This window comes from Lutra lutra, chromosome 2, assembly GCF_902655055.1.
Source record: "Lutra lutra chromosome 2, mLutLut1.2, whole genome shotgun sequence".
Taxonomy (NCBI): domain Eukaryota; kingdom Metazoa; phylum Chordata; class Mammalia; order Carnivora; family Mustelidae; genus Lutra; species Lutra lutra.
Window position 1 is genome coordinate 33,875,115 of NC_062279.1, and position 16,581 is coordinate 33,891,695.

General features: G+C 39.6%; 1 protein-coding gene across 1 annotated transcript; it reads left to right on the forward strand.

Moving 5' to 3' along the window:
• Positions 1–1,232: 1,232 nt before the first annotated feature.
• On the forward strand, positions 1,233–1,791 carry LOC125093979 (glycine cleavage system H protein, mitochondrial-like). The gene has a single exon (XM_047719773.1). The coding sequence runs from the start codon at positions 1,233–1,235 to the stop codon at positions 1,749–1,751; it is 519 nt and encodes a 172-aa protein (XP_047575729.1). The 3' UTR covers positions 1,752–1,791.
• The last annotated feature ends 14,790 nt before the right edge of the window (positions 1,792–16,581 follow it).

Consider the following 16,581-nt stretch of genomic DNA (forward strand, 5'->3'; position numbering starts at 1 on the left):
TTTGTTGTGCCTTAAGCCACCTATGTGACCTTGAATATGTAACTTCATATCTCTCAGTTTGTCTGAATGTCTGTTTACCTCACAGTCTCCCGTTAGGATTGGATAACTGAGGTAAAGGACCCCAAACATTTTGAAAACTTAGAGCTTTAGAAATTTTTATGGGTAAAAAATCACTGGCATCGAAACTTGCCGATTCTTTAGGCAATCTTTTCTATTCTATGACAAATAGAATCTTCATCTGATATATAACCAAATTGGAATTGGGGGGAAGAAAATAAGACTTTATATGATGGTCCTTGTTTTCTTGGTCAGTATTTAGCGTAGGGAGGTTTCCGTCACTGTAGCAAAGACTCTCCTTCCATGGAAAAATGCCTGGTCCCATGTATAAATGGCAGTCAGCATGAGAGGAAATTCTTAGCTGCACCCCCATTTGAGACTTACCAGATGTTTTTAGTTCATAGGAATTAATATGTAGGTTGGCCATTGTGTGACATTGCTGGGTCAATAAACAAACACAAATCTGGGGGCAGATTCTGTCAGCAAATGTACTCAATTTTGATGTAAATTGATGCAAACCCTTCATTAAAAAAATGTAAAATGTGGCAAGGAAAGCAAGTGATTACCTGATTTTTTTAAACTAAATGTTTGTTGCTGATAAAGCCATAATTAAATTTCTTTTCTGCAAAATAGTTCTATTTTCCTCATAGTCAATGCCGTGACTAAATGGAACAATTGTTATCTATTGGGATTTAAAATCTGTGAGCAATATTAGACTTACCTTGAGTTTAAAAAAAAAAAAAGAAAAAGAAAGCATAAAGAAAAATCAGGAACTTTCATATGAGCAAAAGACTTTTATTTGCATGTGGTCTGATAATTTGATTTTCAAAACAAAGAAATCACATATTTGGAGGAAAAAAGTAGGCAATTATCAGTAGTAAATATATATACAGACATTTCTATTATTATGTACTATAAGGCAAATATGTTTGTAAATTGGATTTATCTTGAATCTCATCCACTTACATTTTATACCCCTATTTATTGAGTATAGACTGCTTAGCACATGCTTGCTATCTGCCCAGAATACAAAAATACATTAAGATATTTAGAGTATGTGAAGTCTGGTACACAAATCCAGGTGGATAAGAAATAGAGCATTTTTGCCCCCGCCCTGCCCCTGCCGGCCGGGGTTCCCGCAAGGCTTGCACTAAGACCCCCGAGCGTCTGTGAACATGGTGCTGCGAGCCCTGCGGAGCGTGCTGGCTACGGCCTGCAGCTTGCGCGTCACGTCCGCGCCCACTGCACCCTGCCTGCTGCGGCCCTGGGGATTGAGGGCGGGTACCGTCTGGGCACTGCGCACAGGCTCGACTCTGCTCTCCGTGGGTAAATTCACAGACAAGCATGAATGGATAACAACAGAAAATGGTATTGGAACAGTGGGAATCAGCAATTTTGCACAGGAAGCTTTGGGAGATGTTGTTTACTGTAGTCTGCCTGAGGTCGGGACAAAACTGAACAAACAAGAGGAGTTTGGTGCTTTGGAAAGTGTGAAAGCTGCTAGTGAACTCCATTCTCCTCTGTCAGGAGAAGTAACTGAAATTAATGAAGCTCTTGCAGAAAATCCAGGACTTAACAAATCTTGTTATGAAGATGGTTGGCTGATCAAGATAGCACTCAGTAATCCTTCAGAACTGGATGAATTAATGAGTGAAGAAGCATATGAGAAATACGTAAAATCTATGGAGGAGTGAAAATGGAACCCCTAAATAAACTAGTATGAAACAACTTAATCTAGCATAGTTGTCTTAAATTAGTGGTACACAGAGGATTTTAAAATAGCAACTATTAGCAATAACAGTAGAAAAAGAAACTACTTGCAACAATGCTAATGGAAGAAAATACCCCTTAATTTTATAATGACTGCAGAAAAACACAGTATGCCTCTGTTTTGCAACACCGTATGATTTTTATGCTCCAGTTATGATACGCAGAATCCTGAAATTATCTGTGGTTAAAAACTAGTTATAAAAACCATGTAATTGAAGGATGACATTGTTACCTTAAGCCTTAGGGAATATTGTTTAACTTCCTTACAATCTATCCGTGGATGGGGGTCAAAATACTTAAATAATCTTTCCATTGGAAATAACTGGCAGTAGAGAAAGGTTAGTTGTTCAGTGCCAGATAAAAACAATACTACCTTAATTTTGCAATATACTGCACTTACTGGTGCTATTTTTATACAGTGAAGCAACAGCTTTGCAAGAAGATAAGTCGTTTAATAATAAAACATTCAACTTAAAAAAAAAAGAAATAGAGCATTTTTATTTTTCTCAGAATCAATGTAATTTCTCTCTTGAGTCCCATTCTTGTTGTGTTGGCAAGAGATTGACTCAAGGTCAGCACACCTGGGATTCCTTCCATTCCTGCACCCACAGGTCAGGTCATGTGCCATTCTAGGATGTCCATGATGAGGGGATACTAGAGGGAAACCCCATTTATTATATATCTGCAGTGATGAGATCTGTCTTTCCCCTGTTTGTATGGTGCCTTTAGGTCCCTCCTGCCATGCATGGGAGGAAAGAATCTGAGAAGGCTGGGTGCTCTGTGCCTAAGTGTTTGTTGGACTGTGCTGCCAGGCTTCTCTGGGAATCTGCTCCCATAACTCCCATGAGCCACGGACCTCTGTCTCCCTGCAGTCTAGGGGAACATGTTTTATATTCTGGAGAAATATTGATCTCTCTCTCTTGTTTCTTCTTGAACACCCTACTTTTCCCTCCCTTTACTTCCTACAAACTTTATAAGGTATTCTGTGGGTTAAATTATTGGAAGCAAAAGCCAAGAGGTAAGCTACCTCTTCTTCTTGGCTGAGCCACACCTCTCTGAAGGCAACAATAATGAGTTCTCTCTTTTCTATACTTGTGGTCTTCATTTAGATCAGCATACTGTTTTGCAAACTTTTATAACTACTTTCTTTCCAATTGCCTTCCTTCCTCCTTCCTTTTCTCCTTCCCTTCCCTTTCCTTTCCTCTTTCTCTCTAAAACGTTCCATAAATAGCTACTAAATTACCCCTCTCCCTAAAAGTTGCTCTCATCATGTGCTCTCTGGTTCAAAATGTTTCCTAATTTCCCCTTACCTTTAAAATTAAGTCCTCATACCTCAGATATTTGAAATCTTCCATGTTAACATGGCCTAATATGACTTAAAATTTTTCTCTTCCATGAGTCTCCTGTGTGTTTCCCGTGGTCCAGTCAAATGCAAAAACAACTTAACATGAACCAGCTGTCTTGGTTCATGATGTTTCTTCTGCAACAAAGGTCCTCTCCTCCCTTCATACTGATTTCTAAGGGACCAAGTTCTATCTGGGCCATAAACATGCTTATCTTCATTGGTAGTCTCCAGATGAAGTGGTGACATTCTGAAGATAGCAGATATTATTTAGCTATTATTACTATTTTAGCTGATCTAAATGGGAATCACAGGCATAGAAAAGAGAGGACTCATTATTGTTGCCTCCAGGGAGGTGTGCTGGGCCAAGAAGCAGAGGTAGCCTACCTCTTGGCTTTTGTTTCCAGTAGCCTAGCCCCACAGAACTCAAGGGCCCAAGGCCCTACTGGTTTCTTCATGAAGTCTTCCCCTATTCTCAGAGAACTCCAGCAGCAGGAAAAGAAATAATGGAACCAAAAACTGAGATAAATTTATGGCTGGTACCAAAAGAACAGAATTGAAGGATATTCTGGGGGAAAAAAGGTAAATAGGTGAGAAGAAATCATTATCACACAACAGAGATCAGTATGTGAATCCAGTCAGTGAGTTGAATTTGGGACCTGGGTGAAGAGTTACTCAAGACAGAGTAGTGACTAAGCACCTATCAGGGCCTGTAAATTTTTGTGACACTAAAATTACTAGCCAAACAAGATCATTATTTATTTGCCCTATCTTCACCACTGGACTGTAGCCCCTTGAGGCAAGGCTTTCTCCTTCTTCCTGGTGCCTGCTAGAGCACCTAGCACAGGACTTGTCACATAATTCCCGGAATTTACCCAATCTGAAAATGGACACATCCAGGAATGGTCATCCAGGATGATGTCAAAAACATGAAAGCATGAACAAACAGTAACTCAAAAACCAGAGTCTGGTGCACTGAACATGCTTCTCTTACTTGGTAGAGTCTCCAGGTGAAATGATGATGTTCTCAAGCTCATGGCTATTATTTCCCAATATAGCACATGCCAGGTAGCACGTTCTAATACTTCTTTTTTTCAGTTCTGAGTGTACCTAATGCTGCAGATGTTTTAAGTCAAGTCTGAGGGGCCCAAACCTGGCATGTCACCCAACAGCTGCAGGTGTAACTGGCACAAAGTCAGAACTTTACAGAACACCTAAGACATCCCAACACTAGGAATGAATATACTCATTATATTTACCTTAGCGAAAGATGAACATGAGGGGGGAAATAGTATTGCTATAAAATACTGAGGCTACATTAAGAGTCTCCCATAGTCTTCAATGAAGTGGAAAACCTTCCCTGTCCCCTAACCTGTGAGTAGTCTTGATTTGCTTCATAAATGAGGCAGAAACAACATGAAGAAGGGAGTCACTTTGTTAATTAAACAAATATATATTTGTTTGTCTGTTTTAAATTTTGTTTCATTTATATGGTGGTAGTTTCCCTAACAGAGACACTCTGTTTCTTCGTAAAAGGAGACCTGGTCCCAAAACATTTAGTTGTATAGTACTTCTACTAGCATTGTTTGCCCTCCAAGACCCTCCCACGGAAGTCTTCAAAAGCACCTTTCTAGAAATGTCTCCTTCCTCCCATGACACCTTGAAAGGCACTGAGATTTAAATTTACTTTCATTCTTTCATCTTTGGGTAAAATCTTTTTTTCCTCACCCAGGAATAAAATGTTCTAATGTTTATGGACAGCATGGATCCTAAACACATGGGCCCTGAGCACATGGGACTGAATTAAGTAATGAATGCTTCAAGCCTTTGATATTATTCCTTCTACTTTATAACCCTACTCCCCTGACTGAAAGAACTAAGGGAAATTGAGATACTTGGATGAAAGGCTGGTCTGGTGATACCTTGTTTGCCTTCCTGCCTTCTCTTTGGCTAAATGCTACATTGATTATAACACTTGAAAGTGTCTCCACATTCAACAACACAAATTTCACATGATTTGATATTTAACTTGCAGGAAAGGAGCCCAGATCTTTCTGGTGTTCTTTTTTTTTTTTTTCCCTCCCTGTGTGTTTACTGAAATAGGAAGTGTCATAACCAGCTTGTCTGTTTCCTTTCAGCCCATTGTTTTGGGAAGAATAAGGGGAAAACTGATGCATTCAGAAACAGCAGTCAGGAAAAGCACAAATCCTTCTCCTTCTTATATATCAACGTGTTTAATCAGAGCATTTGTACTTTGATGTATTATTATTATTTCTCTCTATGGGAATTGATTTGTAATGTTACCTAATCAGTGTGGTTCCAATTTTAATCTCGGAGCTGAGTAATAAATATAAGACATTAATTTCCATAAACCACATATATTTGAAAGCTTCATTTACATAGTGAGCAATTTAGGCCTATAAATTCTAATGTGTTTCTATTCTTTTTGGGTTACTGTTTGCATAACCTTTTTATAGCTCTGGCAAACCATAATGCTGCCCACTGCTGACAAATTTCTTGCTGTTGTCCAATGCATAAAAATGTGTTTTAAGTAACTCTCTAACACTCCTTGAGTAATTTTTCTTCTTTCCCACTCACCAGGGAGGGTAATTCCCTTTTAGGAGCTGAAAAATTCCATTTCTTTTCTCTGCCCATTTCTGCATCTCATTTGGCAGCTGTCTCTGGTCTAGTATATGGTTCTGATGTAGCTGGTTCTAGCCGAATCTCATTGATGGCAGGCAGGACTACTCAACTTTAAGTAAGTAATACCACCCTGTCTTTAAGAGGTTGGATCATGAGACCAAGTGTCACTGAGCACACTTCACATGGGACCTGAGGATTTTTCAGGGTAAAGTAAGAATGTATTGAAGATTCAGTTCATAATAATGTGTGTGTGAAAGAAAGAGAGAGAAGGAGGGAGACAGAGACACAGAGAGAGACAGAGCAGAGAGAGGGTGTGAGAGGTTTAACTCAGAGAAAATAGATTCAACTCCTGATGATTCATCTCTAGTAGTTTCTACATGCCTAAAGTTTTAAACAGTTAAAATTTTTGGCTTCTTATAGAAAACTACCTTGAGCCTAATCTAGTAACATCAAAACTTTTCAGTTTGTAATGCACTTTTGTGTATATCATCACATTTGATCTTTACTAAATTTCCATAAGGTGTTGCTATATTAATGATAAAGGTAAAGAACCTAAGGACCAGGTATTTTTATCATTATATTGTTATTGACCCAAAAGGAGAATTTGTTGGGTCTATCTGGGTAAAGGAAGAACTAAAAGACACTCCTCCTCATGCACAAATAGTCATTACAAATAGTCATTCGCACCTTTTTTAAGACTACAGTAATGTTCCCTGGCTACCCAAGCCTTTTGAGCCTGGGGGAAGAAGAATTACAGAGAATCCAGAAGGGCACAAGCACATGCCCTAACTGTGTTCTCCAGTGATTCCACTCACAGATTTTCCCCAACCTGGTCTAGAGAGTAGGGAACTGAAATCATTAGCTACTGTTTCACAAACAAGGTGAAATAAATCAGGGGTCTCAGCTCAGTTCCTAAAAACACCAGTTTATTTCACCCTTGCTACCTCTGTTAGGCAGCCTTAGCAGTCAAAGATTAATTGGTACATGAGAAGGTGGTCACTGCTCTCCCCAGAGGCAGGCAGACAGTCAGACGCTGGAGAGGGCCACTGGTGAGCATATGAGCTGAGGCAGCGAGGTAGCGCAGCTCAAAGACGAAAACGAAGGGCTTCCAAGGAGGATGCTAAGCTTCTGTCCCCCAGCACCCCTCGTAACTATCCTGCTGACTCGGTGTTTCTCTGGATGAGCTGGCTGAAGGAAGCAGGAGGTTGGAGTCAGCGCTCCTGGATTTTAATCGGCGCTGCTCCATTTACCAGCACTGGGGAGCTAGAGGGTGTTGCTTCACCTCTCTGAGCCTCCTCACGGAGAATTGCTGATTATTAAGTATGTACTAGTTTTCTACTGCTGCCTAACAAATTGCCACCCATTTAACACCCATTTATGAGCTTGCAGCTTCTGTAAATCCAAAATCCAGGCACAGAATGGTTGGAAATCCTCCTTGCTTAGGATTTCTCAGGACTGAAGCCAAGGTTTTGGCTAGGACTGTGGTTTTCTTTTTCGTTTCTTTTCTTTTTTAAAGATTTTATTTATTTATTTGACAGACAGAGATCACAAGTAGGCAGAGAGGGAGACAGAGAGAGAGGAAGAAGCAGGCTCCCTGCTGAGCAGCGAACCTGATGCGAGGCTAGATGCCAGGCCCGATGCCAGGACCCCGGGATCATGACCTGAGCTAAAGGCTGAGGCTTTAACCCACTGAGCCACCCAGGGGCCCAAAGGACTGTGGTTTTCATCTGGCGTTCAGAATCTTCTTCCAAGCTCACAGGCTGTGGGGAGAATCCATTTCCTTGTGGTTGTAGCTCTAAGGTCCTCATTTTCTTGCTAGCCATGGTCAGGAACTGCTCTCAGCAAGTAGAGGTTGCTTGTGGCTTCTCACTATGTGGCTCCCATGGGCAGTTTATGAGACGGATATTTGCCCATTTCCAGGCCAGATGGAGCATATTTCTCTGATTTCTTCTTTTGCCACCAGACAGAGAAAAGTCTACTTTTAATTGGTTCTCGTGTTTAGGTTATGCCCACCTGGATAATCTCCCTATTTTAAGGTCAGTTGTGCCATACAACATAACCTAATCAATGGAGCAAAATCTATCATATTCAGACCCAGGATCAGGCAGCGCATGGATATCACTGACAGGAAATCTTGGGGACACCTTAGAATTCAACCTATTGCAGAGTGATACTATTTGGGTGAAAATCACCCAGCTCCAGGCAAATACTTGGCATACAATTAATGGTAATTCCTCTATAAAATGGGTCTAAGTCTTGATAGATTTTAAAGGGTCTGATAATTCTGGTGACCAATTTGTGCATCCATCTCCCATTAAGAGAAAATTCCATGTAAATTACAGGTTTTCTGTTTTTTTTTTTTTTTTTTTTTTTTTTTTAATCATCCATACTGCCTTATTTACCACCAAGCATTTAGTAAAGTGCTTAGTGAAGACTTGTTTGAATGACATCAATTATGGAGAAGTGACTCATCCTTCCACAATAGGGAATTCTGAAGACTGTAGGCCATGATTTAGCCTTCTCTCAGGGCATCCATATTCATACTTAAAGTTTAAAGCACTAGTCATTTATTAACAACTCACAAATGTTTATTTGCGGACCTTACCACTGTCAACTCTTAGACCTCTATCTACAGCAACATACTGGTCATCTCCACTCATGTGTTACCTAACATCCCAAATGAAACATTTTGCAAATAATTTCCTCTTTTTTGTAACTTCTAGCTCAATAAATGTATCCTATTCTCTCCAATCTCCAAAGCCAGAAACCTGAGAATCATTCATCTTAGACCCTTCTTGATCTTCATTCCTTTATCTAACGGCCAAATCACGGCAATTGTCTCCGGAATTCCTTAATTATTCTCCTTTTCTTTGCCTGTGCTAGCCCTGCACTTATTTCCTACCCGCATTACTGCAATAGTGGATTCTTAATCAGGTTTCCTATTTTCAGGCTCTTCAATCCATTCTGTACTCCATTGTCCAAGTTATTTTTCCAAAAGGTATAAATCTGATACTGTCTCTCTCCCATTTTCAATGACTCTCAATTGGTGGCTAAAAAGAAAAAAAAAAGTCCGGCTGTGCAGCTTCTACTTACACTACCTGGCTCTACTCAAATCTCCATGCAGCAGGAAAAATTCTCTTTTAAAAATATTTTTGAGGCATAATTTACATATGATATAATACATGGATATTATATATATATTCTGATGAGTTTTGGTGAGCACATGTGTTTGTGAAGCCACCATCCAATAAAGATATAAAACATCAAAGTCATCTTTGTAAAATATAAATCATGTTATGTTACTTGTCATAACCCTCAAAAGTTTCCCATCACTGACTGAAATGCAATACCTCTCTCACCTATATAACTACATTGGTGGGACCCTGCCTACCTTGGAGCCTTGCTCCCATCACCACCTCCTTACTAGTACAACTCTTGCCTTGTGGTCTTTCCCAGTTACCTCAAACAGCCTAAGCTCATCCCTGCCTCTGCCTAAAACATTCTCCTGGCTTTTCCCTTTACTTCCTCAGGTCTGTTAAAATGCTTCTTCTTTAGAGCTTAATAAGCCCTTGTTTAAATGACTTGATCACCCTATTTATTTATTTATTTGAGAGAGAGAGAGTGTACAAGAGAAGGGGGAAGGGGTAAAGGGAGACAATCTCAAGCAGAATTCCCCCATGAGTGTGGAGGTCAACGTGGGGTTCAATTTCATGACCCTGATATCATGACTGAGCTGAAACCAGGAGTCAGATGTTCAACTGACTGAGCCACCAAGGCACCCTGATCACCCCATTTAAAATGACACCCCATCTTGTTTCTTCTCCTTACAGGTACCACCACCTGACACAATTTTATACATTTGTTTATTGATGCATTTACACTGAAATGTAAGAGGACGCAGATGTCTTGTTACTGCCATATTCCCGGTGTTTCAGATGGTGTCTGAGAACAGATTCTCAATTAGTATTTGTGAATGGAGGGGATGGAATCTAAACTCTACAGTGTGACATAAAAGGCCGTCATGATCTGGCTCCTGTCTTATCTCTCACTTTTATTTTCCACTTCCCATAGTCCCTAAGCTTTGGTCAGTTTCTACTACTTTCAGTTCCCTAAAGACACCACGTTTCCCTTTACCAATGAGCACATAACCTCAGTTCCTGGGAAGGCTGCTCCCTTTGGTATCTTTTAATTGCTGTCTTTTCTCATCTCATTTCCTTCCTCTGAGACTCTCCCTCCTCCATACTTCCTCCCTCACCCGTGCTTCTTAGAAGAGCTCCCAGAGTATCCAGAAAACAGTCATATTTCAGAAGTGGTTTTCTACCAATTCTTTGAGGATATTGATATTTCTTTTCATCCATGTATCACCAGAACTCAGCCAGTGTACTATAGAATGAGCACAATCATATTTTTGTTGTTGTTGTTAAAAGAAGATAACAGGAAATAAAAGAGGAAAGGGAGAGAAGAAGAAGGTAAGGAGAGAGAAAGAGAAGGGGAAAACTGTAGAAGAAAAAGAAAAGAGACATTTAGATAATGAAACGTAAAGATTTGAATTCAGTCCCTCAGATGCAGAGTCCAAGGACTCAGCGAAATGATCTAGACTTAATTCATGCATCTTCTCAGTTATCAAATCTAGGGCTTATTTACTTTTAGGACTTCCAAGTTCTTCTTCCTTCTGGTGTGTGTGTGTGTGTGTGTGTGTGTGTGAGAGAGAGAGAGAGAGAGAGAGAGAGAAAGACTTGTGTTTCTGAAGGGAAAGAAGATTATACAGAAGATAAGTAGTGGTTCACATATAAACCCACAACAGGTTTAAAAACTAGTAAGGGATAGCATACATCTGTGTGATGTTTATTATACATGGAACAAGTTCCTTAATATTTTATGTAATTGATAGAAAACACACTTGCAACATAGTCAAATGTGAAAATAATTGTCTTAGTATTATATATGACACCCTCAAAAACTGCTGATTTTACATTTGTGTTTGGTTCATTCCTTGACCACTCTTTGCTTTTGAAGTTGGATAGGCCAAGAAGAGGACACATAGAGAGAGAGAGCACACACACTCAGGGAGGTTGTATTAATCATGTCTTTTTTTTTTTTTCTATATTTTATGATGCTTGGACATCTTGGTACCATGCAGGCTGGAAGAGGCTGCCCTTCCCAGGGCTAGCAAATTCCAAGACACTAAGTGACTCTCCCATGGGCACAGCCTTACTATGCAAACCAACCAATAAAAAGCCCTCTCCCCAATACCTCCTTTACGTAACTCTCAAGGAGTCAGTATTTCCTCTGCCCTAAATCACCCCAGGGTCAAGTACAGCATAATCAGAGACCACCCTACAGCCTAGAGCTTGCTGAAATTACTTAAACTGTCCAATCCTAAATTTGCTCAAGCTTTCCTACTCTACCTCCCTCATTCTTTCCCTAGATACAACCACAGAGTTCTGAGCTACACTTTCTCCTTCACTTTTTCTGCCTCCTGACCAAGCTGCAAGTTTTCTCATGCAGACCCATGTGGTGTGGCCTGTTGCCTTCTCTTGGCAACTGTGACCAATAAAGCTTCTTTAAATGGCATTGACCTCTCCATGTCATCACCTCTATAAATTAAAGTTGATCTTTATAAATTAGACTCCAGGTCCAATCATGACAAAGCGTCCATGTAGATGAATAAGAACTAGTAGTGAGTCCTTGATTAAATTTGATTCATTCTAATTGTCAGTACTCTGCATGCCCCTCTCCCCCAAGAATTGCCTATAGTTGTAATCATACCAGAAAAGTCAAGATTAGGATTTCTCAGGACTGTAGTATGAATCACACTAGAATGTAGGGAGCTATGAGGAAAAGAAATGGAGGAATTCCCTAGGAAGCACTATAGTGCATGTTCACGTCATTCTCTGGAACAATACTTCAGACAAAATCCATTTAACTTGTCAGCCATCATGGTTGTTTCCCTGAATCATAAAATCCCTATTATGAAGTAAATCCTGACATTAGCTTGATTAGCATGATCATAAATCTTAACAATAGCATGCAGACTTTAAATTGCAGTTTTTTAGGCCACAATTATATATTCTATTATTTCCCCTACCTACTGAAGTAATTAGATATTATTTCAATACACTGCCGATGGTTGGCAGTACTTTTTTCATACATGTAAAGGAATCATTGGTTTAAAACCATGAAACAAGGTTTTTAGGAGATCAATGGTAATATGTTAAGTAATAATTGTATAGATTAATTTTGGATGCATTTAAAAAGAAACCAAACTTATGCATAGTTTTTGCTTATGAAGTTATAGACTCCCATTTATTTTTAGCTTTCTTTGAGCCTTTAGATGTATGCACACATCTATATATACGTAACTAATTCGTTATATTATTTGGATATGTTTTTAGAGGGATCTTTCTGCTGTAAATCCAAAGCTTTGTAATGAAGACTTCTTTTGAGTGTTCATACAGTAAAATGAGTATTCAGCAGTAGCCTGTGTCAAATGGGCCCCGGGATGCTCTTTGGGCATTCCTGCAGAGGCAGAGGTTTGGAATTAAGGCCTCCGTAACTGGCCTGGTCTTATTTCTAAATATGAAGGAGGTTTCAGCCAATGACCAGACATAGACAACATCAGTGCTCAGAATTTCCACTCACAGTGAAACCCATCAATCTTACCCCTGCTAAAGCTTTGCCAGTATTTAATTATAAGTGAAATTGTGTTTATCACTTGAACTCTGTAATCCATAGTTTCATCATCTGTAAAGGGAGAGGTTGAAATTAATGATCTTTTTCACCTGCTAATCTAACAAAAGTATAGAATTAAAGAATTGCATAACATAAACATCTAGATTGTAAGTATAGAGAAAGAGAAGGTAAGTGTATTAGTTATTGTGTTTTTCATACCTATCCATTGACTAACTTATTCATTCAGCCACTCATTACTCAGCAAACTCTTGTTAAGCACATATGAATTAGAAAAGAAAAGCCAACTGCGTTTCTTGCTCTAAGGATGACCTCTCTCTATGTCCCCATCAGAGGTTCATTAAAGAAACATTGTTTTGGGGGTTACCTGGGTAGCTCAGTTGGTTAAGCATATACTCTTGGTTTTGGCTCAGGTCATGATCTCAGGGTTGTGAGATGGAGGCTATATGTGTGAATTAAGTGATCATGCTTAAAATAGTCATAATGATAACAATAATAGTATGTATCCTGGTCCCTGGTATATCAGAGGTCAAAATCAGTTCAAACATACAGCCATTTAACCAATGAATAAGACTAGGAAAGAGGACTAAAAATGTCTTATTTATAGACCACAAATAGAAACTCCATTCTCATTCACTGAGAAAATATATCCCTTAGTGATTCTCTTTAATGATTAAAAATCAAAGCTGAAATAGCATGATATGAACCTTGTTGTTTGTCCATTCTTTTGGGACTCATTCTTCTAGCATATTCCTTGGCTATTTATACACATACACACGCGTGCGCGCACACACACACACACACACACACACACTATAAAGCAAGGTGCAAATCAAGCAGACAGTGGCCCACTGTTGCCCATTACCATATGACAAAGGCCTGTAACACAATACCCAGTGGAAAGCAGTCTAAGCTAACAGACTGACTAAATATTCAATGTGCTCCCAAATCCTGATTATCAGGACAAGAGCTAGAATAGCTAATGCACAAGCAGGCTCAATTAACCCTAATTAGCTCAGAGTCAGGCTACAAAAGACTTAATTAGCAGTTATTAGGTGCCGCTCAGAAACGGAGCATAAATAATGGTTGGTAGCAAGCTGTGTTTAAGAGTCTCCTGGCTAAGTGACACCAAAAAATAAAATAAAAAAATTAAAAAAATTAAAAAAATAAAGTGAAATAAAACTCCCTCCATTGGTGATTAAGTGTGAAATAATAAGGGCTTAAATTTCATTTATTCAGAGTGTATCATTGGTTTATTTTTTTTTTCCCCTGGATGACTCAGATGCTTCAGGAGAGGAATTTGAAAGTTTAGTTGTAATGCCCTGATGGTTAAGCTCTAGCAAAAGGAGACTGGGCAGCTCTGACTCGTCCAAGCCTCAATCTTGTCTGCGCATCAAATGGGCTCCCTTCTGTCCAGCACAAATCTTTCCTTTTTCCTTGTTTATTCACCAACATGTTTCTCACAGGAGCTGAATGTTGAGGACCCCCTCTGACTTTACGGTAAAATTATTTTCATTATAAAGACAAGATAACCAGGTTAAGACAAAAAACACTTCAAGGAATATGATATACCCCTCTCCACCAAGACTCGCCTTGGTCTCTCTTTCTCTGGCAGAGAATAAACATGAGCATTTTTTAGAATAAACGTGAGCATCAGAGAGGTAGAAAATTACAATATTCCTCTTAAGGTTTATCATATCTTGCACAAAATATGGGCTTGACATGAGTGAGGCCAAGAACTTGTTTTAGAACACTCCAGAACTCCTATATTTTAATGTGCATTTGATTGCCTTTATTTAACATGACTATAAATGTTATGGCTCATTAATCTATTCAGCTTTGTCATAAATTATTACATAGAAGAATACTGTTTATAGGTGTATGTAAACACAGAAAAGCTGTATTTTAACAGTCTACTTTAACCAACTATTAATTTCAGGTAGTAACTGGCTTCCTCTTAAAAAGAAATAAATGCCAAAGGACCACTTAGGAAGAATGGAAGTGTATTAGTTTTCTATTGCTGTGTAACAGATTACCACAAAGTGAACATCTTAAAGCAATACCCATTTATTAGCTCACAGTGCTGTGTGTCAGAAGCCAAGCCTGACTTGGCTGAGCTCTCAGAGGGTCAAAATCAAAGTTGGGCTGAGGTTTTACCTGCAGACTATTTGGCAAGAATCCTTTTCTAAGATCATCCACATTGTTTTCAGACTCCAGGTGCTTATGGCTATAGGTCTGGTGTCCTGGTTTCCTTTCAGGCTGTTAGGTGAGGGCTCCCCTTTGCTCACCAGGCCACCCATTGCCTCTGACCTTCCTTCTTTTATGGATCCTACCATTGCAATGCAACTGTTACCTCAGGTCCTTCTCCCACTGTCAAAGTCTCGAATTTCTCCTCCTGCTCCCAACCAGAGAAAACTCAACTGTTTTTAAAAGTCCCGTGTGATTAGATTGGGGACCTTTGAATGATCTCCCTTTAGATGAATTCAAAATGAACTTTTTAGCAACTTTATCTCTCAAAATCCTTTTTACCATGGAATAAAATACAATCATGTGCACAATATCTCACTATATTTGTAGTTCTAGGGATTAGGGCTCAACCTTCCCTGCATCCACACTCAGGCCCCCACTAGGGGAAGAGGGTGGCTGTGGTCACTGGGCAGATGCAGGAGAGGGAAGCCAGCATGGTACACAAGTGCCAAGGGCTGCGAAAGAAGGTGACTGAGCACATATCCTAGAGACATGAGGGGCAGTGGGAGGGGTACTGCATATGGGCCAGGCCTCCAGGCCTCCAACACGTGCTCCATTGTCCACTGGTCTTCAGAATCAAAGATAAAACTGTGAAGAATTTTAAGATGGCACCTGCAGAATATTAAACCCTACTGGGGGTCTCCCTTCTGACTGGGAAACACTAAGAGGCTGTGCTCACCACATACCCATGAAGTCGGCCCTGGAAGTAAGCAATAGAGAGGTGTTTGCTGTTATTTTTAGTGATAGTAGTAGTCTTTTGCAGATATCAGACACTTAGTAGACAAAATGCTTAGTTGCTTCAAGATACCTCTCTTATTCTTATTTTGTGCAAGTGGACTTACAAAATCAGGCTTGATACATGGGTGTCTTACATTAAATGAAGTTGTTCCAAAGGACTGTCTGTCAGAACCCCAAATCATTTATTTAAAGTATTTCTACTAATGGTGGAAATGGTATTGACATTTTACACGGACTGTGTGAAGCTCCCTTCTTTATTTACTTTTTCTGTTGTTCTGGGTAATATCATAACTCCCAAGCCTAAAATATGGCTTGTTTTACCATCACTGAAATTAATTGAAAATAAATCGGCTTGAACTTACATTCACTTTAAGTATTTCTTTTTTTCTTTTTTAGCTTATCACACAATTCAATTCAAATTTCATTCTATTAAGAATAAGGTATGAAAATTGCACACAGTTTTCCCCTTTCTTTTTTTTTTTTTAAAGATTTTATTTATTTATTTGACAGAGAGAGATCACAAGCAGGCAGAGAGGCAGGCAGAGAGAGAGGAGGAAGCAGGCTCCCTGCTGAGCAGAGAGCCCGATGCGGGGCTCGTTCACAGGACCCTGAGATCATGACCCGAGCTGAAGGCAGCGGCCCAACCCACTGAGCCACCCAGGCGCCCCCAGTTTTCCCCTTTCTTTCTTTCTTTGCTGTCAAAACTTCTATAGATGGTACAAGCTTAATCCCAAGGAAACTAATAAAGTGAATTGTTCACACAATTACATATTATTTTCCTGTTATGTACAATTCTCTCCGGGCGCCCAGTGCTCAGTGATTGATCTATGAAGCCAGAGCCCTGTCTGATTTTAAGCTTTGAGTATTCATTCAACCACCTTTAAATTTTTGACAAGTCTGTTTAAAGAGTGGTGTGATTTAATCATAAGACTACTCAAAAACTGCAACCTATGCTTTGTTCTGTGTGGGGGGAAAAATTCCCGTCATCCACAAAAAGAGGAGGGGAAAAAAAAAGCCACGACAAACTTATGAGTGGTGAGAGGAAGCCGAGATGATACATACTGGAGTGAGACAGAGCTGGGCTCTTGGCTAAT

Excerpts from the sequence above, each read along its gene's own strand:
- LOC125093979 (XM_047719773.1), top strand. The coding sequence starts at position 1,233 with ATGGTGCTGCGAGCCCTGCGGAGCGTGCTGGCTACGGCCTGCAGCTTG.